The sequence below is a fragment of the Panthera tigris genome, chromosome D3 (genome assembly GCF_018350195.1).
Source record: "Panthera tigris isolate Pti1 chromosome D3, P.tigris_Pti1_mat1.1, whole genome shotgun sequence".
Lineage (NCBI taxonomy): Eukaryota > Metazoa > Chordata > Mammalia > Carnivora > Felidae > Panthera > Panthera tigris.
Genome location: NC_056671.1, coordinates 17957547 through 17981905, shown reverse-complemented (window position 1 = coordinate 17981905; position 24359 = coordinate 17957547). Strand labels below are relative to the sequence as shown.

Sequence of the window (24359 nt, the reverse complement as noted above, 5' to 3'; positions counted from 1 at the left end):
CATCGTACTGGAAAGTCACAATTGCTACATTCACACCCCGATGCTGGCTTCCCAAATCTCCCCCATCGCAAATGCCGTGATCCGTGATCCGTTGTCAGGTGCCCCCGGTGATTCTGGAGGAGATTAGGTTCTTTTGTTTCACTTTGCTTTCTAATCACGACTATCTATTTTCCCTATTTATTTTCAGTCTTTATCCAATCCCAGACATAAACACCTAGCCGGATGAAAACTTAACGAAACTCTCATGCCAACGTCCCAGCTTTTTGTAAATCACAAACATTTAGCCTTGGAGAACCAAAAAACAAAAAGCTGCCCCCAAGGGTTCACCCTGACCTCACACGCCCATTCATTTAGTCATTCGTTCTACAAATGTCCACTGACTGCCTACTTCGTGCAGCCCTGGGGCCCAGGAGGTTTGGGACGTGCTGTTCTGCTGGCCTGGAACCCTCAGCTTCCTGCCCCTTCCGCTGCCCCACCCCTGTGGGCTCCTCTTGTCCTTTGAGATTAACCAGAGGGTTTCGTTCTGCATAGTCTGGGGCTGGTTCTCCAGCTGGGCCCCCACAGCGGGGGCCAAGGGCAGTCCCTCTTCCTGCACTTATGGAGCTGAGCGACACTAATATAAGACGGTAAGAGGAAAACTGGGTGCAAGGTATATAGAAACTCTCTGTACTATCTTGCCAAAATTTTCTGTGAATATAAAACTAAAAAAAGCTATTAAACATTTTTAAAAGGTGGTCCAGAAAGGCCTCACTGCGGGGGGTGGGGAGGGGGGTTCAGGGATGACGCTCGAATAAATGTTTACAAGAGGTAAGAGGGTAAGCACTGAAAACATCTGGGGGAAGGTTCTTCTGGGCAAAGGGGGCAGGTTCTAAGTGGAAGATCCTGGCGTGTTCGATTAAATGAGGGGGAGAAGAAAAGTGGGTGAAGCCAGAGAAGACAGTGGGGGGAAGAAAAAGCCAGTGGGGGACAACTCAGTTGGGGTCTTGTAGGAAGAACCTGAGTTTGACCCTGAGCCAGATGCGGAGCTGATGGGAGGGGTAGGAGCAGAGGCAGGCAGGCTTCTGTGCCCGTCATGCGCTGCCGGGGGCCCACAGGGGCAGGACAAGAGTCAGGAGTCTTAAGCCAGCTCGGCTCCCTGAACGGGCAGAGCCAGCCAGGGTGGCTGTGCTGGGGTGCAACATACCGGGCGCACTTTGGAAGGGTCATCGAGCTCCAGCTTGGCCACCACACAGCCTGCTTCCAGCACGGCCCCCGGGCGCTTGATGTACTTTACCCGGCCGCTTTCCTGCACGTTCAGGGTCATGATCATCTTCATCACCTGTTTTGCAGAAGGAAGAGACGAGATGAGCCCGCCAGGACTGGCTGTGTGTGTGTGTGTGACAGCTAGAGTCCCCCAGAACCAGTTTTCTGGAGCAGGTCCTTGGCCATTTAAATAGAACGACTCCCTGAGCAGAGTTCATGTGTAAAGGATGGAGGGAACTGGTATTTGCCAGAAGCCTGCTGTGTGCTAGGCTCAGTGCTGTTCGTGAATTATCTCCGTCTGCAAAGGCAGCTGGGAAGGCAGGTGTTTATTGTACCCATTTTACAGGCACGGAAACTGCTTTTTTTAATTTCTTTTTTCTTTTTTTTTTCCTTTAAGTTTACTTACTTCCTTTTGAGAGAGAGAGAGAGAGAGAGAGAGAGAATCCCAAGCAGGCTCCACACTGCCAGCGCAAAACCTGATGCGGGGCTCAAACCTGAGCCAAAATCAAGAGTTGGATGCTTAATCGACTGAGCCACCCAGGTGCCCCAGAAACTGATTTTATTTGTGATGTAAAGCCTCCCTCTTAGAAATACAGTTAAATCATTTGGGGGGGGGGGGGATTAACAGACATATTCCGAAAAAATGGTGTATTTTGTGACCGGCTCCTTTCTTTTTTTTTTAATTTTTTTTTAACGTTTTATTTTTGAGACAGAGAAAGACAGAGCATGGACAGAGGAGGGGCAGAGAGAGAGGGAGACACAGAATCGGAAGCAGGCTCCAGGCTCTGAGCCATCAGCCCAGAGCCCGACGTGGGGCTCGAACTCACGGACCATGAGATCGTGACCTGAGCTGAAGTCGGACGCTTAACCGACTGAGCCACCCAGGCGCCCCTAGTGACCGGCTCCTCTCTTAAAAGCAGTGAGAAAACCCTCTGGGGAACACTTGGTGGCAAGAAGAACATGCTCCCAGCACAGTCACCAGCCCCTTTGACTGGCCTGACGGTCTGCCAACACAGACACGATGAGTTTTGCCACCGTGGCGTGGGCTGCAGGCAGCCGGCACTGTGACCCTTTAGGTCAGCAGCTCACAGCCTGGGCGCCCGAGACAGACCTGGGCTGGAGCCCAGCACCCCACCCATCGCTCCGTGACCTCTACCAGGTGCCTTGCCCTCTCTGAGCCTCACTCTCCTCAACCATAAAATGGAAGACAGCCACGCCTCACAGGCCTCTTGAGTAACCAGGATTACCCGAGAAGAGGAGCCTGGCACATGGCGGGAGGTCAGCAAGGACCACCTCCTACAGCCGCCGCATTTTCACTGCCATCATCGTATTATTTACCGTGGCAGCGTGGCATGGAGCCCAGGTGTGAACCCTAGCTAGCTCTGTGTGACCTTGAGTGAGTTCCTCGGCCTGCCTGGGCCCATTTCTTCATGTGTCAAGTGGGAATCCTCTCTGTGCCCATCTCCTATGACTGTTGCCGGAAAGATTACAGAAGGTAATTAAAGACACGTAAAATGCCTACAGTAGCACCCGCCACAGGCAAGCACTTTATAAGTACTGGCTTACGGCTTGTTAAATCATCACCGTCATTATTATTAATCAGTTCTTGGGGCACGTGGGTGGCTCAGTCAGTTAGACGTCTGACTCTTGACTTCAGCTCAGGTCACGAGCTCACAGTTTGTGAGTCTGAGCCCCGCATCGGGCTCTGCGCTGGCAGCGTGGAACCTGCTTGGGATTCTCTCTCTCCCTTTCTTCTCTGTCCCTCTCTCACTTGTTCTCCTGTCCTTCTCTCAAAATAAGTAAAAATAAGCTTGAAAAAAAAAATCAGTTCTCACTCGTTCCTGCAGAGTGTACATTTTGGAGGTTTTCCCTTTGAACACTGCAGAGAATTTGGGCTGAACCCCACATACTGGCTCTCTGAGGAGTCAGCAGGTGGCAACCCAGGGGAGAGGTGCAGACTGGATGATGGCGGATGGTCCTCCCTTGGGGAGTGGGGGGAGGGGAGACCCGGCTGCAGCCTCACCCCAGGGGCGGGCTCTGTGCTCACCTCCATCTCCGCGTAGCTGCTCCCAGCCTCGACGTGGCCCCCGTCCTCCACCGTGTACTGTATTAGCTTCCCGGCCGAAGGGGACCTCAGGACCGTGGGATCGTTCTCCTTCTCAAACACACAGGTCTTGTTGCCAATGGTAACACGGTAACTGGGAAGGAGAACGGGCAGGCAGGCGGGTAGATGGGGAGGACCATCCACCCCGCATGCCCAAGTCAGGCTTTGGTCGGTATCTCCCCCTCCCTAGAGGCAGCCATGAGCATGACCCTGCACGTGGTCTGTTGGATTCCAACTTTCCCAAATGCTAGCCTTTGACGGTTACGGCAGAGATAACTGGGAATGAAGCGGGTGAGCAAAAGGTGTGACCCTTTTCTGGCTGAAAACAAGTCCCTTTTACTGACAGAATTCTAACAGGCACAGAGAACGCAATCAATATTATTCGATACATAGTTACCAATGGTAAGTCTTCGCCTTATAACCGAACTGGGGAGAGTATGCCCCCGGGGGGAGCCTATAATAACCTTGAACATTCCTGGCAGACAGAACATGGCTTAAAAAGAGGTAATAAAATAGTGCTCTGGCTGGGGCGAATCCAGTCTGCCTTCTTCCAAAACTTCGAAGGTTGGGAAGGGAGACAACTCTCTAAGCGGAGCTTTCGCAGGCACTGGGCCTGACTCTCCTCGGCTGGAGTGGGAGAGAGGGTCTGTACTGCCTGCTCGTCAGGGATGGTCCGCATTTCATTGTATGAGCTCAGTGTGGTCAGCTGTATCGGAATAGAAGGGTCTTTGGGTCTATCTCGTGATGCCCCACTGCTACGTGCTTCCTGGGTCTCCTTCCTGTATTTCACCCACTCAGGTGCACAGAGACCTTTCCTGCCACTTCTGCTTGTTTAATGGGTCACATTCGCCAACAGGCTCCATGGGTCGTGACCACGGTCTCATCCCAGCACCTAGCTCCGTGCCTGGTACGAGGAGCCGTTGCCCTAACTGGACGGCTGCTTCTCCTCCAGGCCTGCGCTCAGCCCGGTGTGGGCACCGCAGCTCAGACAAGGGGCAGCTGACACACTGTCGCACACCTCGCAGGCCACGGAGCTGGGAGTCACATCCCATCCGGCTCTGAACCCCGCTATGTCACTAGAAACGGGCCTCCTGGGAGCCTCCCCCCAGATGTCTGCCAGTTGGTGGTTTTCCAGCCAAGAGATTAACCTCTCCATGGGCCCCAGAATTTACTGGAAACGGTACTTTATCGAAGACTCCTGGGCTGCACACAGCTGGCTTTGTATTCTCAACCCGCGGCTCTGTGTACCCCGCCATGTACCTGTCAACCTCTTCTTTCATGTAGGTGGTATAGCTGTTGCCATTGTAGGACAGCAGTAACCCACCGTCATTCAGCCGGTGGGCGTCGATCTCGATGTGACAGCCGTTCATGATGAGGACGAACATGGTCAGAGATTGCCGGGCCACCTGTAGGGACAGACTCAGTGTCCCTGCCCGAATTCAGGAGGCCTGCTTGTCCCTGGGTGCCAGGGCGCCACGAGCAAGGGCTAGGGTCCACAGTGGGAGTGCCACGGTGGACGTTTGCAATCTCTCCAGTCTCGGCCCTCATTCGCCCCCAGGGAGCCACTGCCGGAGCTGCAGAGTGGTGCCACACTTGTCCCCTGGGTGGCCTGATGGCCACTGGCTACAGGCGGAGTTCCAGCCTGGCCACATCCCCACCAATCGCTTGCCCTTCCGATTCCTGTCTTCAAGCATCAGCCCCCAAGCAGGGCCACCCTGAGTAGCAAAGAGATGGGGTGGGGGTCTCGCCGGGAGTGAGGCAGTCCTGGAGACTCCAGCAGTGACCAGGACTCTGTCCTCCTCAGACCCGGCTCTGCCCGGGGGCACACCAGACATTTGGGACACTCGAGAAAGGCACAGGTGGCCAGGCCCTGACCTCAGCTCTGTACTTCAACCGGACATACTAGCCTTCGGTTCGACGTGAGTGCTCTCTCTCAGAACACGAAACACCCTAAAGAGCCCTTGACCCGTAAAATATTCATGTGGAAACAAAAGGTATTAAGAAGTATAGGAATGTCTATTGCAACACTATTCGTGGCAACAGGAAGACTGAGAAAGTAGCCATCTAACGACCTTGCAATGGAATACTCTAGACCAGCACTGTCCAACATGGCCGCCCCTGGCTAGGCTGGCTATTTACATGTAAATTAATTTCACTTAAAAAAAAAAAAGGAAAATTTAGTTCCTCGGCACTCAGTAGATACAGGTGGCCCCATACTGGACAGCACAGATACAGAACATTTGCCTTCCTACGGAAAGTTCTATTGGACAGCATTAGAGACAACAACCTGATATAAGAAACCTTGTTACTAACAGGGGAAAACATTATGCTGTAATAATATCAAAGCAGTAAAACAGTATTTGCACCATGATCTCAATGTGCAAAATCGATGCCTGAGGGGAAAAAAATTTTAAAGAGATTTGCTGAGACGTTAATAGGGATCACCTCCCGGAGTCAGCACCTGAAGGGCTTTGCTCTTTTGATGTTTTGTGCTTGTTTGAAATTTTTGACTTTTATGCAATAAGCATGTGCCATATTTAAAAACCACACTGGGGGAACCAGGGCCCCCAGAATAGCCAAGCAGCATGGAGGGGTAGAAAGTGGTTTTATAAGCACGCCCGCACGGATAACACGCTCGTTTGGCTGAACTAAACCTGAAAAACCCCAAAGTTGGAAGCGTAAAGTGCTCAGTGATCTTAAAGATAACAGAAAATAAATATTCTGCCTCAAAAGCTGACTCAAGTTCGGTTATCTTTTCCCTCCCTAAAGGCCGCCTTAGCTTCTTGGGGACACTTTGGCCCTCCAGGTCACCCCGACTCAGAAATAGGGCCTGACCCTGTGACTGCACATCTCAGAGACTCCCTGATAGTCTCTGCTGAATTGACCTCGGGTGTCCCAGCAAGGGTAACCGGATACTTCTGAAGGGACAGCCACCCCGAGTAACCTTCAGGAAAGCCCTGAAGGTGGGCCAGGGAGAGATTAGAAAGCCACACATTGACCTTCGGTGCAGAGCTGGCCTCACCAGCCCTGTGGAAAGGGACCCACACACTATGCCAGCTCAGCACAGGTCCTGCTCATGCTCTGTACTGGACTGGATATCATCCCCCCAAATTCATGTCCTTCCTGGCACCTCAGAATGTCAACCTGATTTGGAAATAGTGTCTTTGCAGGTGTAATTAGTTGAAAGAAGTCCTACCGGAGGAGGGTGGGCCCTAAATGCGATCTGACTGGTGATTTTCTGAGAAGAGACCCAATGCAGAAGGAAGACACTGTGAACACATACCCACATGTAAGGCGGTCATATGAAGCCAGGGGCATAGATCAGGGTGACAGTCTGTAGACCGGGGAATACCAAGGACCACCCACAACCATCAGAAGCTAGGAAAGCATGATGCAGATTCTTTCCTGGAGACTTCAGAGAAACAGGGCCCAGTGGACACCTGGATTTTAGACTCTGGCCTCCGGAGTATGAGACATAACCTTTCTGTTGTCTCAAACCACCAGCTTACAGTACTTTGTTACTGTGGCCCCAGGACGCTAACACATGCTCCGTTGTACCTTGTGCCTATTGCTCAAGTCTGTGCATTCTGAAACCCAAAGGGCTTAGGTTTCAAGATCACAGGACTGCCTGGGGCGTCCCGGGACCCAAGCATGAGCAAGTCCACTCCGGGCATGGCTCACTGCAGAAATAAAAACTCCCACCAGCCTCCAGAGTGTTGGAGACATCCGAGAAAGCCGGGGCCTTCACCTTGAGAATGTACTTAACACCATCATAAATTAATTCCACATCCACGATGTTCAGCAGAGAAGCGGCAGGAAGGACCTGGCCCCTGAAAGAGAAGACAGACTCCTGGTTGGCTGTGGGAATGAACGAGAACTCTGCAGCCGTCCTCTGGTTTGAACCAATCACTCAGCTCTTTGCCTTGCCTAAGCATCAACCCACCTGACTGTACTAAAAAAGCTAAAACTGATGAAAAGGAAAGGAAACTGACATTCCTCAGAACTTAAGGAAACAGCACTTACTCAAGGATGAGAAATTTCCAGAGGGCTTCCCAGGAAGCAAAATTCATAATGCTTGTTCTTGGAAAAACTCCCCATGTGGGAATCCTGCCACCTGCTTATGAAAGAAACTGGGTGCACGCACTGAGATTCTATTACTGTTCAAAAGCATGATAACCAAGCGCTAAAATCTATTCTCTTTTTAAATTTTTTTTTTTTTGTAGTTTCATTTGCCTATCACAATGTTTCTCCACGAGGGGTGACTTCAGCCTCTACCCTAGGACATTTGGCAATGTCTAGAGATGTCTTTGATTGTCATGGCTTCTGGCGGAGTGAGGGGGTGGGAGGACACTGGGGATAGAGGGCCAGGGATGCTGCTAACTTCCCACAGTGCACAGGACAGCCCTTGCAATAAAAAATGAATCCGCAGTAAAAAATGAATCAGCTCAGGGGCGCCTGGGCGGCTCAGTCAGTCGAGCATCCGACTTCAGCTCAGGTCATGATCTCACGGTTCATGAGTTTGAGCCCCGGGTCGGGCTCTGTGCCAGCAGCTTGGAGCCTGGAGCCTGCTTCAGATTCTGCGTCTCCCTCACTCTCTGCCCCTCTGTGGCACGCACTCTGTCTCTCTCTCTCTCTCTCAAAAAATAAACAAACATTAAAAAAAAAGAATCAACTCAAAACATCAAGGGTGCTGAAGCTGCGAAATCCTGGCCCATTCTAACAGTGAGCGACCTGGCCCCTTCCATTTCACTAGTCACCGTCTGATTCGGGTGAGGGACCGGAAAGAACATTTGTAGAGGTGACCTATACGCTGCTTTGCTTCTCAAATCCACCTTCTTTCCGAACTCAAGTATTATGACGTCGCTTGCACAAGTCAGCATGAATAAGCACCCCTCTGTCTGCTGCCTTGAGGATCCCATCCCCAGCGACTCTCCTCCAGGGCAGACTCGGTTCAGGCGAGGAATTTCAGAGGCAAGCACGGAGGAGGGATTCCCTAACTGCCTGGGGGCTGGTCATCGCCTTCCTCACCACTAACGCGCATCCCACAGGGGGAAAAGAATTACCATCGTGCCCTACCTTTCCAGCGAGTGTAAGAAATCCGTCATGCAGGTTCTGAACATCACATCGGCCACGTTCAAGGCTCCACACACCACCCCAAGCATGATATCTGGCTTCTCAGCCTAGGAAAGACTCCGCGCTTCAGTGTCGGTGGTGACCGAGCCCACGAGGAGCCGGGGGCTCCACGACCCCGAGGGGAGAAGCATGCAGCCCCCCCCACCTGCACTTTCTCAGCGATGAGGTGATCCAACCACCCTGTGTCGATGTCATTGTTCTGGAAACGCTCGGTCTCCAGCAGGTTAATGAGATACTCCACGGTGGTCCTGAAGTCGCCCCGGATGGACAGCTCCTTCAAAGCCACCACCATGTTCCTTGAGGGGAAAGGCACATTGATTGTTTTCCAAATTAATATACCGGCCAACAGAGTTCCTGCGTGCTTCTCAGAGAGCCAGAATAGCACAGTTGAGAGAGGGGGGCCTGAGTCCAATGGCCCAGGTGTCAATCTCGGCTCCAGCATTTACTGGTCACTTGGGCAAAGGACTTAACCGCTCTGGGCTTCAGTTTCCTCATCTGGAAAACGGGGAGATAACTCTGACTTCCAACGGGTGCTTGAGGATTAAAGTGAGACAATCCATAGAGAGCACACAGTCACCGATAAAAAAGGTCGGCTGCTACCAACAGGATTAATTACCGTGATGGTAATGATTATTAACCACGGCCAGTAGCTCTGCCTCTCTCCGGCCAGCCCTATTCAAATCCTCAGCACCCAGGGCAGCTGCTTTGCTGGGTATGCACGGGGTGGGCCTACGGACGGCCAACGCTGTCCCTCCACTGAGGGGGTGGCGGTCACCCATCCACCCGTGCCTGGTTGGTCACCACCTCCCATCTCCCAGAGGGGTGGCCTTCCCCCAAACAGGGCTCCAGTCCAAAGGGCTGATACCCCTACTCCCTATGAAATCACAGGGAGAGTGTTGGGCACCAGAGAAAGAGGTGGGATTAGAACAATTCTCTTCCCGGGAGGGAGCTTTGATATCTGACATTGGTGTCCCAGCGTGCATTCAGCAGGTGGAGCAAAGGGGCAAATCACAAGCCCAGTTCGGGGGGGAGAGAAAATACACAAGATGCACTAAGATCAAATGAGGGCGTCAATAGTCTACGGAAGGTCAGCTGTGGCACTGGAATCTGCACGTACGAGACGAGCTACTGGGCTCAAGGGTGACCCACTTGTTCCAATTTGCTCAGGACACGCCCAATTGTAGCAGTGAGAAATCCCAAATCCTAGGGAAGCCTCAGTCCTGGGGGAACTGGCACCCTTGAACCCCCCCGCCCCCGGCACCGGACTCTGGCGGCCATAAGAAATGCTGAAATTCTTCCCTCTGAATTCTGTTGAAATGGATACTGGTCATTCACAGCATGGGACACGCAAGCCACAGGCCGTTTGCATCGGCATGGGCTGGGATGGCTGGCCTTCCTCCTCCCCCTTCAATTTTACACCCAACGTGGGGCTCAAACTTAACAACATTGAGATCAAGAGTCACATGCCACGCCGACTGAGCCAGCCAGGCACCCTGATTTTAATGCCTTTGAGACAGAATGACTGCAATGTCTTTGGGACTTTTCACTCTCAAGGACAGTTATTCATCCACACGAGAAGGTTTAATCACAACGTGAGCTGGTTTTTACCTCTCTGCGCTCGGGGCAAGGCAGGAGAAATTTTAAGATGTGGGTGTTTCGGGATTCGGGAGCCCCTTTGTCAAGGGGCGTTTCTCCAGGACCTACTTAAAAGGTTTGTATCTAAAGAAGTCCCACACGCATCTTTTTTTTTTTTTTTAAAGCTATAGTACTTGGCACCTTTTATATGCGACCTGTAATGATCCCAAGACCAAAATGGCCTTGGTGAGCTCACTGGCCTTTACGGATCTCGGACACAGGAAGAGGGCAGACTTCACTCTTGGATTTTAGCAAAGGGTATTTGACACAGGGTCTGCTCGGTGATTCGCCTCCTTTATCTCCTGGTGCTGCTGCATCTGAAGCCACAGGCTAACTTTTAGTTTCCCGAAGAAAGGAGGGAAAGGAGGAGGGAAGGAGGGAGATACTGACGAAATGGCCTCTTCCCGGTTCTCTCCCCAGGAGAAGCAGTGCCCGAACTGGGAATCCGCAAATTCATGTAAGCCGCCAGTAGCAGCCACGCTGAAATAACCCCACACATTCTTGTTGCTGCGGAAATTCAGTTCCTGAACCGTTCCGGAGCTTGGCTTAAACCCCTGGAGCCCGGGCAGAAAAAGCAAAATGGGAAAAAAAAAAAAAAAAAAATCGTCACTCCAGCCAAATGTGCATCAGAATTAAATCCTAGGAAAACCCAAGAACACCCATCACAACTAAAAGCTTAGCGTCATCAACAGAACATTGATATCTCCCATTGCGGGTGTGGGTGTATCTACCCTTGTCCACACATCAGTGCGTGCAGGTAATCTCTACTTTAAAAAAGCTATAAAAATAAATAACCCAGTTGGATGGGCTGGGGCGGGGGGTGGGGGGTGCACGCGGAGGAGGTACAGATACGATATGGGTGAACGTTGCTCATGATGGAGTGGAATGAAAATACATTCTGATTTTGTCAGCTTGACATTGTCAGTAATAAAAAGCTTTTGAACTCTGGATTATGAAAATTCCAGCAGATAAAGAAATCTAACGCTAACACACACCGAATACACTTATTGGGGGGGTGGGGGATGGCCCATCCCATCCCCCTGAAAATAATTTTGGTAAGGGGGGAGGGGACATGGACCCTGGCTTGCCGTGATCAGGGCTTCTGACGCGCATAATGGAGGCATCCGTTTGGGCACAGGTACCTGGAGGTGAGAGCTGGAGAATTTCAGGTGCCTGGGCTGTTTCCACACCTGGTTCTCCGCCCTCCCAGGCATCATCCCCCTGAAAACCTCCCATTTTCCTTACTCACCACCAGAGTCGGTCGTTTGCAGCCCAAGATGCCAAATGAATAGCGCTACCACACCTTACGATCCTTTCATTAAAAGGGGGGTGGGGGGAGACAAACCTCTTACCCCAGGTTTCTTGAGTGTAATCATGGAACAATCAGGCTGTGGTAAATTTTTATGGAGCTCATGTGACAATCAACCGTGAGCAACTACGTCAAGTGGGACAGATGCCAGCTGGCTGATTTTTAAGGCGCACGGAAGAACAAGTCGCAAAGGAACTCCTCACGGGGGATCAGACTCCATTTATGTTGTAGCAGAGAGTACGTGGGGCCAGAAAACCAAGGCCCCGGGTTCCAAGCCTGGCTGCTCATCCCCAAAACGGATGTGGCCTTTCGAGTCCAACAAGGAGGCCCGGCCACGGCCTCAGCAGGTCCCAGGCACAAAACCCTACCTCAACCCGTTGAGCTGTAGGGCAGGGCAACAATGCCCAGTGGGGTAACCGTCATGTAAGTGACCAATGAGACGCATGAAGGGCTCACCCCCGATCAAACGGTGCGCCTCCCCGCGCCTGTCTGTACCCTGGGAAGCCTGGGCGTCTCGTCCGAGGCTAACGTCTGGGATGTGTCCCACACTGGGAGACTGGAGACGGCAGACGCGGGGTGGGGAACCTCCCAACTTGCCTCATCTGGGTTCTCGCTGGTGATTCTGGCCGCGATGACATGGCCTCGGGCGAGCGGAGGGTTAGAAGGAGTTTCAAATGAAATGGGTGTCACCCCCCATGGTGACTCTCCGTACAGAAGCCGGATATCCTTCAGCCGGTGCAACGGCACCCCCATGGCGATCTGGAAGGAAGAGATCCACGCCCCGTGAGCCTCAGCCCCACCGGAACCCCGGCCCCCAAACACCGAGCGCACTGCCACGGAGGAAGAGGCGCAGTGAACGATTTCAGGGATACCGAGCACGTCCTGAGCGTGCAACACTGTGGCTGCGATGGCGGGAGAAGCAAAGCAAGAAAAAGGCAAGAGGCTTGACTCCGCCCCCAGGGAGCAAACAGCGTCCCCCGAGGAAAAGCAGCCACTTTCGTAAAACCACCTCACGCCACCAGAACACCCGTGCGTCAAATAAAAGTTACAGACTCCGGGTGCCATCCGTGCAAGGGGAGATATAACGGCGGCCAGCTGCAGACTTAAAGGTTTTACTACTTTTAAAGTTTTTATTTATCCGTTTTGAGAGAGAGAGCAAGAGCCAGCAGGGGTGGGGGGAGGGTGACGGAGAGGGAGGGGACAGAGGATCCAAAGTGGGCTCTGTGCTGACAGCAGAGAGCCTGACCCGGGGCTGGAACTCATGAACCGTGAGATCACGCCCTGAGCCGAAGTCAGCCGCTTAACTGACTGCGCCACCCAGGGGCCCCGAGTTAAAGGTTTTAAAAGGACTCAGAGGAACCTGAGCCTGCAGAATGAGTATAAGACACAAATTTAACCTCCTGGGTCTTTCTGATGAGATGCACTAAGAAGGGCCCAACGCCCGCCTAGGTGGTAAGTTGCCAAAACCCTTACGGGACTTTTCCACCAGGAAGAAGCCATCAGACAAATCCACACTGAGGGGCGTTCTGCCTGAACTCTTCTCAAACACCAACATGAGAACAAAAAGGTATGTCTGAGGACAGAGGAGAGACTCAAAAGTTGTGGTGGTGAAACAGAATGTGAGGTCCGGGAATGGATCCTGGGTTTTTAAAGTAAGCAAAAAAAATAGCCATAAAAAGAGATTACTGGAACAGAGGGGAAACTCTTAATGGTATTAGATTGTATAAATTTGTTGTTGTTTAAGCAGGCTCCACGCCCAATGCGGGGCTTGAACTCATGACCCTGAGATCAAGAGTCGATGCTCTACTGGCTGAGCCACTCAAGAGCCCCTAAATTTTATCAATTTTTTAATTTTATACTTCTTAATTTTAGATAGACGTGTGGTGGCATCAGTGCTTTACCAAGCGTCATCATTTTCTGGTGGTGTTGTGCCAGAATGATCTTTTTTTTTAGAATGGTCTTATTCTTGGGAGTTCCTTTGACTCAAGGATTTAGAGGTAAAGTGCCAAGAAGGTTCAAGTCAAAACATCACTCAAAAACATAAGCTGCGGGGCGCCTGGGTGGGTCAATTGGTTGCTTAACCAACTTCGGCTCAGGTCATGATCTCACAGTTCATCAGTTCAAGCCCCGCGTCGGGCTCTGCACTGACAGCTCGGAGCCTGGAGCCTGCTTCGGATTCTGTCTCTCTCTTTCTCTCTCAAAGGTAAATAAAGCATTAAAAAAAAGTTAAGCTGAAAAAAAATTAAACAGACACACAAATACAACACAAACATGGCAGAGACTAACAATTGGTGGACTGAGGGGTAGGGGGTGGGTGTTAATTGCACTGTCCTTGCAACATTCCTGAAATTTCCCAAACTAAAAAAAAACAAAACACAAAAAACAAAACCCCACAAAATAGAAAAACAATAAAAATGCTGGTGGAGGGAGGAAGCAAGGAAAGAAAGGAAAGACACACATATTTTACAAATTTGAGTTCCCATTGGTGCAGGATTTCCTAACTGTGGGTCACAAGTTCTCGACGGGGGTGATACTGCCCCCCAAGGGGGCAAATATTTGCTCTTGGGGATGAAATCATCTTACTCTTTGTATGCGTAAGATGTGGATGTATCTACAGTAAAAACAGGTATATCTGTGATGTTAAAATTTCATAAGGGGAGGAATTAGGGGGAAAAGTATCTACAAAGGCTCCTGAAGGGAGCTGTAATGAAAAAAAAAAGGCTGAGGGGCACCTGGGCGGCTCAGTCAGTTAAGCGTCCGATTTTGGCTCAGAGCATGATCTCGCGGTTCGTGAGTTCGAGCCCCACAATGGGCCCCACGCTCACGGTGCAGAGCCTGCTTGAGATTCTCTCTCTCTCTCCCTCTCCCTCTCCTTCTCTCTCTGGCCCTTTCGTGCTCTCTCTCTCAAAAATAAATAAACTTTTTTGAAAAGTTAAAAAAAAAAAAAAAAGGTTGAGACACACTTCTCTGGGAGGGACTATGAACGGGTACGGGGGGGTCCGCAAATGCCCTGGAACTGTATAAAATAGTTTTTTCCCAGGGAGAAGTTCAACAGGCTTCTGCCCATTTCTCAAAGAGGTCTATAGCCAGACAAAGGGGACGAGCCACTTCTCAGAAGCTTCTCGGCCTGTGTGGTTCTCAGGGCTACTCCCGCAACAAACCAGTCACTCCCCAGGGACGGCCAGTCAAGACAGAGTCGGGAAGGGCCGATATGAGCCGGACAGGGCCCCCACCCCAGGCGGAAGAAACCCCAGGGCCTGGAGCCCATTTCCTCGCCTGTAGCTGGGCGGCCGGCAGGTTGACGTCGGCGATCATTTCCGTGCACGGGTGTTCCACCTGCAGGCGGGGATTCAGCTCCAGAAAGTGGAAGCTGCCATCCGGGCTGTAGAGGTATTCCACCGTCCCCGCGCTCACGTAGCCCACGGTCTTGGCCAGGCGGACGGCACACTGCACAGAAACGGACACCGAAGGGTTTCCAGTGGTTTTCTTGGACCGTCTCAATGGTGGCTTATAAGTTCCCCGCACCAAATGCTGAGGGCCTGCTGTGTGGGAGCTCCTTTGGGACCTCAGGGATCACACTCCCTACGATGGCTCTCACCCCGCCGACCGTGTCTTCACGGGCACCCACCCCGCTCTGGCAACGCGAACTGTAGGGCGCTTTTGCTGGCTGGGTGGAGACGGCTCTCCCTGCGGCTGTCCGCCCCGCGCCACCCCCGCCCCCTCCCCAGCTCTGCAGAGCTCACCTGCTCCATGAACTCGAACACAGCCGGTGTGGCGATGGTGGCCGGTGCCTCCTCGATGATCTTCTGATGCCGCCGCTGGATGGAGCAGTCACGCCCGAACAGAGACACGGCGTTCCCGTACTGGTCGGCGAGGATCTGGACCTCCAGGTGCCGGGCGTGCTGGGCCAGCTTCATGAGAAAGATCGGGGAGCCCGGGATCTCACTCTGCACCTGGGGGGACAGCAGAGTGGCTCACTCTTCCCCGGGGGACCAGGGCTGGAGCGCGAAGTTCTCTGAAGATACGTCCACGATTTTGCTGATCTCTTAGCTTTGTTTTACCTCTCTCACAGACATGCCCTTCTCCTTGATGTTTTAAGTCCGATATTGTCAAAAGTCTATAATGGAACAAGGACACTTTTCCCACAACCCCATCTCCTAAAGATAATGTGCTGTTAAGATTTGGGTGCGTGTTAGAGTTTAATGTGCTAACAGTGACTGTGGTTAAGAGTTAACTGGTTAAGTCAATGTGCTGGTGAGAGCCGGGGGCACACTCAGGAACACACACGGCACACGGAATGTTCTTGGGATAAAAATAGGACCGAAACATGCTACCCTGCAACTTTCTTTTCCTCCTTCTTAAATAGTACTCTCTCACTTCATTCTTTTGATGGCTTAAAGCCAATCGTCCAGAAATTCTTAATGACGATATAAAAATCAGTGGTCCCATTTAACGATGCCTAGGAAGTTTTTAAGTTTTATTTTATTTTATTTTTTATTTATTTTGAGAGCAAGATAGAGAGCAAGCAGGGGAGGGATAGAGAGAGGGAGAGAGAGATCCCATGCAAGGCTCTGTGCTGCCAGGGCAGAGCTCGACACGAGGCTCGATCTCATGAACCCGGGAGATCGTGACCTGAGCTGAAACCAAGAGTCAGATGTTTAACTGACTGAGCTGCCCAGGCACCCCTAAGAAATTTTTTTAAAAAGCAAGCTGCAGCTATATAGGGGATGACCCCACTTATAATACAAAAAATAATAAAACAGAACTGTATGACTGTCTATATAAAAGTAGATACAGGGGCACCTGGCTGGCTCACGGTAGAGCACGTGACTCTTGGTCTCGGGTTTGTTAAGTTCGAGCCCCACACTGGGTGTAGAGATTACTTTTAAAAATTAAAAAATCTTTTAAAACTGTTTTTTCAAAAGTATATACTGTCAAAGTGCTGGAACCAACCCAACCGCTAACTAGTTACATCTGAGAAGGGGGAGGAGTTCAGAGGTGGTGATAAAAAGAGAATTTTCCACAGGGCGCCTGGGTGGCTCAGTCGGTTAAGCGTCCCACTTCAGCTCAGGTCACGATCTCGCGGTCCGTGAGTTCGAGCCCTGCGTCGGGCTCTGGGCTGATGGCTCGGAGCCTGGAGCCTGCTTCTGATTCTGTGTCTCCCTCTCTCTCTGTCCCTCCCCCGTTCGTACTCTGTCTCTCTGTGTCTCAAAAATAAATAAACATTTAAAAAAATTTAAAAAAAAAAGAGAATTTTCCTTTTTTATGTTTAATATACCCCAAAAGTGTTCGGATGTTTGTATAAGAACAGTTTCATACTGCACTCACGTAATCAAAAGAAAATTGCTTGGGGGAGGCTGGGCATGTGTGGGGACAGGGCGTATGCAGGAGTTTTACACTTCCCACTCAATTTTGCTGTGAATTAAAAACCACTCTAAGAAGCAATGCCTATTTTAAAAGACTTTTTTCTTAATGTTTTCATTTATTTTTGAGAGAGAGCGTGGGGAGAGGTGGTGGTGGACAGGGAGCGGAGGACAGAGGATCCGAAGCAGGCCCTCCATCGACAGCGGTGAGCCCAAGTGGGGCTCGAACTCACAAACCCTGAGATCATGACCTGAGCTGAAGTCAGACACCCAACCGACTGAGCCACCCAGGCGCCCCACATCTATTTTAAAGAAAGGGGGGGAAAAGCTTTAGAACCTATATGACTCGTAAATGTAATAGAGGCTCCAGGACTGGATCCTGAAACAGAAAGAAGAGATTAGTGGGGAATATTGGTGAGCTCTGAATCAAGTCTGGAGTTCACTTAATAGAAACGTATCACTGTTGATCTCTTAGTTAGAGCAAATGTAGCATGGCTGACGGAAGATAAAGGCGGGAAACCAGGTGAAGCGTAGATGGGAATTCTACCACCTTCACAACTTTCCTGTAAATAGAACTTCTTCCCCCCAAAATACCCCAAAAACCCGTTCAGCCCAATGGAATCACGTGAGAGCGAAACCACTACGTTATAGAACATTCACACACTGCCCACAGCTGTTTATCTGGTAAACCTTTTTAGAAAGCAATTTATTGACCCGTTTTGGTAAATGCACGCGCCCTCTAAGTCCTTCTTGGCACGTCATCAAAATAACCGTCAAGACTGGAACAACATGGGAAAAATGTCCATGATCTACAGCTTGGAATTTTTTTTTAACGTAGAACAAAACACCGGGCAGAATGAATGCAACTCTTTCAAACACGCACGGGAACAAGTTCTGGAAGAAACCCTAGAAATACTAAAATAGTCGTGTTAAGAATGGAAAGGTTGAGGGGCCTAGGTGGCTCATTCAGTTTGGTGTCCAACTCTTGATCTCAGTTCAGGTCATGATCTCACAGTTTGTGGGACTGAGCCCCACATCGGGCTCTGCGCTGAAAGCGTAGAGCCTGCTTCGGATCCTCTCTCTCCCACTCTCTCCGCCCCTCCCTCTCTCACACACACAGTAAATAAATAAACATTCTTTAAAAAGAAATCTTCAAAAAAAGTCTTTAAAAAGAATGGGAAGATCATCAGCCTACCTTTTTTAAGACAATGCCAACGGTTCGGGGCGCCTGGGTGGCTCAGTCGGTTAAGCGACCCACTTCAGCTCAGGTCACGATCTCACGGTCCGTGAGTTCGAGCCCCGTGTCGGGCTCTAGGCTGACGGCTCAGAGCCTGGAGCCTATTTCAGATTCTGTGTCTCCCTCTCTCTCTGACCCTCCCCCATTCATGCTCTGTCTCTCTCTGTCTCAAAAATAAATAAACGTTAAAAAAAAAAAAAAAAGACAATGCCAACGGGCAGCTGCAATAGGGCATAATGTTGGCAAAGTGAAAACCCTGCTACAAATAAGCAGATACACAGTTCATTCCTACAACCAAAGTCAATCACCTAGAAACATTAAAAACACCAAGACTACCAAAACATACACAATGTCCCATCTTTCGAGAGACAACTATAGTCACAAGCCGATAGATACTCTGGCCCTGCTTCTCTGAAATCATTTAAAGTCACGAGGATTCACAGAATCGGACATCTAAGTTAATGGCGTGGGGATCAACACGAACCACGGACTTCCGTGTGTCGTAAAAACGTACACATTTGCTTCGGAAGACAGCAGAGCAATATTCCAGCTCCCGCACATGTCCTCTTGATTTCTGACACGGTAACGCAAATGAAAAGAATCTGGCAGCCAACAACGAAGTGCACACAATTCCCAAATACTCAGCAAGAACGGCTCACTTGTCTGAAAAGGATTGGGAAGTCCTCGGCACTCTCTGCTTTCCGGATTCCTTTCCCTCCACCGCCTTCAGAAGCTTTGATCATCAAGGGAAAACCAATTTTCTCTGCCACCTGGGGGCGAAGGACAAACAGACCTCTTTAGAAGGTAGACTGTTTCCAGGATGATGAGAAGCCTCCAGCACCTTGACCTCCCAGCCCCATGTTTACCTCTAGGCCCTCCTCCACATCTTTCACACAACCCTGGTCGTAAATGTCTTCTGGGACACTGATTCTTTTCCCCTCCTGCAGATTATCTTCTGTCCACTCTATCATCAGACCTGGAGAGTCACAAAAAAAACAAAACAAAAAAAAAAAGCTGAATCCTCCTGAGGATGGTAGAGATACATAATACGGAAACCACAGGGCCTTTCCTCACCAAAGCCTCTCAAGACCTGGCCTCTGGACCAACAACATACACAGTCCTTCAGCTTCACACAGTGGCTTTTAATTTTCCTAAGGACTGACTTGACCTCGAAAGGGAAATCAAACTTAAGAAATTCAGACTGAGTCTACCAAGAACAATCATATTAACCTGAACTGAAAAAAAATTCCAACTCTACCCACGGATGTCATTTACATGTGAATCGCTGTTTTCTAAAACCCTTTCCATCCCAAATTCGCTGTCTTTGAGGAAAAAAATCAGATTGAATAGGAAACTCCTGAGATTTTTTTTTTCCTGTTCATTTTTAATTTATCCTAGATTTTTTTTTCCTGTTCATTTTTAATTTATCCTAGAAATTCTATCCTAGGATTCCTTAGGAATTCATCCTAAGGAAATGATTAAAAACTACATCGAGATTTAGCTATAAGACTATCAAGACTCCACTACTTTTAGCTCTTAAAACAAAAAATTGGAACGAAATAAGCTGGAAACAACCTAAATATATAACTGTAGAGAACTGTTAATTATGGTAAGTACCTCTCTACGATAAAATCCAATGCAGATATTTTAAATGTTGTAAAGTGTACTTATTGACAAAGAAGGATTAGTAAGAAAAAAAATAAGTCACAGAGTAGTCAATACAAGATCTCTGGCTTTTTAAAAGATATGCCTAGGAAAAAAAGGCCGGAAAGGTAGGCTCTTTGGCTGTAACAGACGTTTGACACTGGGGCATAGGATTGTGGATGATTTCTATTTCTTTTTTGTAGTTCTAGATTTTCTAAGCTGTCTGCAATGAAACTGTACCATTGGTTTCATCATTTTAAATTTTTTAAATGATAAGGATAAAAAGAAAAAAGCATATTCCTATCACCCCTTCTGGGCAGATAGGGTGGCAGAGCTCCCCGCAGAGTGAGGCTCAGGTCACTTACCACTTCCACTCCAAGGCAGTGTTGGGACCTGCAGCGTCTGGGCCACAATGGTGGAGGCGATCTTATCTCCCAAGGCCCACATGGCCTCACTGGGAGGGCCTGAGGGATCAGGGACAAAGGGCGAGGCAGAATCGAGTTAGTCAATGGCCCCTTGCAGCCCCGTGCCAACCAAATGCACAAAGACAAGTACTCAGGTCCTAGCTCTCAAGGAATGTAACAACAAGTTGGGGAAGGAAAAAAAATCTATCGGTCTGCTACTTCATCAGATGGGGATGAAGTTTGCCATTTTTAGTACATGTGGACTGTAAACCTGATCTGAGTTACAACCTGAGGTATGTGGCATGCGCAAAATTCACTTGTCGGGAAGAAGCCAAAGAGTTAGACCAAAGGGCCAAGCTAGCACCTCAGAAAACTAGACCCTAGGTCAGCAAACTTCTCCTATAATGATCCAGATGGAAAATATTTGGAGCTTTGCGGGTCTGCCTGTCTCTGTCATGAATATTCAACTTTGCCAATGTTGGGCAAAAGCAGCCATAGGCAATCAATAAATGAATGAGAGGGCCGTGTTTCAATAAATCTTTATTTACAAAAGCAGGCAGTGATCTGGACTTGGCCTATGGGCTATAGTTCGCTGGGCTGGCTCATCAACCTCCAGAGGAGCTAAGGGATAATGAGGGTCCCACAGGACGGCCAACCAAAGACAATAGATAGAGAAAACATAAACAGGCCTGGGTCACTAAGCAGACCCGTGGAATGTCAGGTGCTGATTTGCCCTGAGTTGCTTCATACAGTGTGTGTTGCAGGCCCAGAGATAAGAAGCAGCACGGGGATTTAGTGTGGATGGTAAATGATTCCCCCAAATCATGCAAAGATGGCCAACAGCATAACTGCACACACAGAGTTTACAAATACATATCCTATAACAAACAGATGCCATAGAGAGTATCGTTTTACCTAAAAAGCTATAGCGATGAGGGACTCTGGTCCTAAGATGCCAGGACATTACAAAGCCCTGAGAACAGCCCAAGAAAGGTGTGGGCTTATCAGAAATGTGACCTCCGAACCCAGTCAGAAATCTGAACGTGGCTGGGATCTCGGTACCAGCAGGAGCATGAGCAGAGGGTTCCGCTCGCTCCAGCATCATTCCGAGGCGGTACCCGTGGTAAGGCCTCCTATGTCCCTGGGCTGCCCAACCTCCCCTCCACCGGCCGGCCCTGCTTCCTCGTGACAATGAAAGGGTGAGGTGGGAATGTAAAGTGACCCCCACCTTGCAGGGCTACACTGGAAAGAGAGCCTGACCCAGCAGACCATCCCGTGAACGCCCCGATTCCCGCGTATCTGACGGAGACATACTCTACCTAAGAAAGCAATGTCATGCTTGCACAGGAGCTCCGGGAGTTTGGGGTTTTCGGAAGCATGGCCCCAGCCAGCCCACACTGCCTGTAAACACAGAGAGGTGTGAATGAAGATCTTCGAGAATCCCCCTCCTGTCACGCACGGAAAGCTCTTCCCGGGGTCACATCAGCCCCGGATTTCAGGGTCTCGGACGATCTGGCTCCTCCCTCCCTTCTGAACCTGCAGGAGTGAGTTTTTGCTCCGAAGTTCAGAGCTTCATCCCCCTGTAGACAGACTGGGCACCCCATCTGACTTACCTGCACGGGGATCCTCTTGGCAATGTCCACAACCAGCTCCACGTTGGCATAGTTGTTGTTGTTGGGCCCTCCTGGGACAGGGACGTACTGATCTGCCATCTTGATATACTCTGCAATTAAATGCGAAAAGGAAAGAAGAACTGAGACGCTGAAGTTCACTGCAGGACTACGTACGGCCACCGAGAGGATGACCGAGATTCTGTGGCAGCAAGGGACAAACGCGTGTGGTCATTTGAAGAAAACCGAACGTGACTTTCACTATGTGAAAATATATGTGCATCAGGACAAGGTCTGGAAGGGACTAAAGAAAGAAGGACGCAAGCTTCTTGGGGACAGTTGGGATAAGAGATGGCGTGTTCTATTAATTCCCTTTTTTAATGTGTATTTATTTTGTGTGTGTGTGTGTGTATGTGTGTGCGCGCGCGCAAGAGAGAGAGAGAGAGAGAGGGAGAATCCCAAGTAAGCTCGACGTCATCAGCACAGAGCCCAACTCAGGGCCCCATCTCACGAACCTGACATCATGACCTGAGCAGAGATCAAGAGTCTGATGCTCAACGAACTGAGCCACCCAGGAGCCCCTATTAATTCCTATTTAAAGTTTACCTTAATACTGTTTTGCCATTAAGCAATACAATGTGGTTTTTTTACATTTTTGTTTATTTACTTTTTGAGAGAGAGATAGAGTGAGCACAAGCAGGAGAGGGGCGGGGAGAGAGGGAGGGAGGGAGAGAGGATCCCAAGCAGGCTCTGTGCTGTTAGCACAGAGCCCAGCGTGGGGTGGGGCTTGAACTCTCGAACCGTGAGATCATAACCTGAGCCGAAACCAAGAGTTGGATGCTTAACTGACTGAGCCACCCAGATGCCCCAACAATACGATGTTTTTTTTAACCACGGTAAAAAACAAAAAACATAAAATGGGTCATCGAATTCATTTTTCCAGCGTCCAGTTCCAGAGGATTTAGCACATTCACATTGTTATGAAACAGATCTCCAGAACTTTTTCTATCTTGCAAATCTGAAACTCTGCCCATGAAACAACTACTCCCCTTGTTCCCTCCCGCAGCCCCTGGCCACCACCATCTACCCTCGGTCTCTACGAATCTGACAACTCTAGGGACCTCATATATGTGGGATCCTATTTGTCTTTCTGTGACTGGTTCCTTGCACTTGGCATCGTGTCTTCTGGTTCACCGACGCTGAACCACGTGACTGGATTTCCTTCCTTTTTAAGGCTGAATACAATGCGATGTTTTGATTTCAAAATAGTCATGCCCTTTATGCCAGAAACTCCACTTCTAGGAATATGTCCTAAAAAACCCTACTCATGAACGAAGCCAAAGGATGATGTAAGAGGATGTTCACTGGGCAGTGTTTTGGACTGTGAAAAGCCAGACTCAAGCCAAAGGCAAGGGTTGGTACCCCTGTCCCATGGGATTCTTGTGGATCCTGAGAAGGAACAGTGTGGAACTTCATGTGCAGGCTCGCAAAGAAACCCAAGAGTGGTGGATTCCTTCCAGCCTGCCTGCCTCCCGTGTTTATGGAGCACACGAGCATTGGCCACGGGGGAGGGCCCACAGATTACAAAGTAAGGAGTCAGACAAGCTCCCTCCTGTCCCTGGGTTTTACTCCACTATCTGAGAAGATAAACAAGAAAACAAACACAATAGCACCAGAACGGGGTCAACTCCAGGGCTCTCTGTAAAAGTCACACGGGAGAACACGACTCAAAGGCTAGGGCAGGGAGGGGTGGAGGCCTGTTGTGCCAGAAGCTTCGGGGGTGGAGAAGTAGTGGGGGGAGCGTCATCAGCAAAAGATCCAGCATGTTCCAAGAGTTCTTGGACAGGAAAGAGCTCAGCCAGCCCAGGAACCGATGAGGCCACTGTGGCTGGGACCCAGGGATGGAACGTGAGAGGCACTAGATGGGGCCAGGAGGCCAGCAGAGTCACGTTGTGAGGCACCTTAACTGGCCTGAGTGAGGACGTGGAATTTTAGTCTGAGTGTGATGGGAGCCCCCACAGAATAAGGCTGTGGATTCAGACAGCCTGGGGTTCCAATCCTGCCATGCCACATACTGGCTCTACGACCCTGGACGAATGACTTATGTCCCTGTGCCTCGCTGCCTTGTCTATAAAATAGGGCTGACAATCAAATCTGTCCTCTGAGTTAAAAGGAGGCTGCATCCTGAGGCACCTGGGTGGCTCAGTCGGTTAAGCATCTGACTCTTGATCTCGGCTCAGGTCATGGTCTCATGGTTCATGAGTTCGACTCCCACATCAGGCTCCATGCTGACAACGTGGAGCCTGCTTGAGATTCTCTCTCTCCCTCTTTCTCTGCTCCTCCCCTATTCATTCTCTCATCTCTCTCAAAATAAATAAATAAACATTAAAAAAGAGAGAGAGAGAGAAGGCTGCATCAGTGCGGGGTCAGGGCCCAGGGCCTCTGCTCCAGGTTCGGGGGGAGGGCAGGGGACAGCCCCGCAGCCTCAGAAGCTTCGAGGAGGAGCTGACAGGCCCTGAGGCTGGGTTTCTAAGAGGTCACTCTGGCTACTGTGTGGAAAAAAGTCTGTAGAGGGATGTGATGGTTCAGGGAAAAAAAGCAAACTTGTCCGACAGTTATTTACAGAATGAGCTATGCTAACAGACATAGAGAAACAGTGAACAGAAAACTGAATGGTT

The 24359-nt window shown here is 50.0% G+C and overlaps 1 protein-coding gene across 3 annotated transcripts in view; it reads right to left on the bottom strand.

Annotated features, from left to right (window-relative positions):
- Positions 1-24359, bottom strand: part of ACACB (acetyl-CoA carboxylase beta) — a 99278-nt gene that overhangs the window by 50115 nt on the left and 24804 nt on the right. For all 3 annotated transcript variants that reach the window (XM_042961550.1, XM_042961548.1, XM_042961549.1), the window contains exons 4-18: positions 21685-21794; positions 21391-21472; positions 20033-20131; positions 18890-18999; positions 18683-18793; positions 15167-15376; positions 14700-14870; positions 12021-12182; positions 10505-10668; positions 8625-8775; positions 8423-8526; positions 7095-7176; positions 4607-4752; positions 3290-3440; positions 1184-1318 (exon numbers count right to left, since the gene is read on the bottom strand). In XM_042961550.1, the coding sequence (XP_042817484.1) occupies positions 1184-1318; positions 3290-3440; positions 4607-4752; positions 7095-7176; positions 8423-8526; positions 8625-8775; positions 10505-10668; positions 12021-12182; positions 14700-14870; positions 15167-15376; positions 18683-18793; positions 18890-18999; positions 20033-20131; positions 21391-21472; positions 21685-21794 (1988 nt within the window). The remainder of the gene's footprint in view (positions 1-1183; positions 1319-3289; positions 3441-4606; positions 4753-7094; positions 7177-8422; positions 8527-8624; positions 8776-10504; positions 10669-12020; positions 12183-14699; positions 14871-15166; positions 15377-18682; positions 18794-18889; positions 19000-20032; positions 20132-21390; positions 21473-21684; positions 21795-24359) is intronic.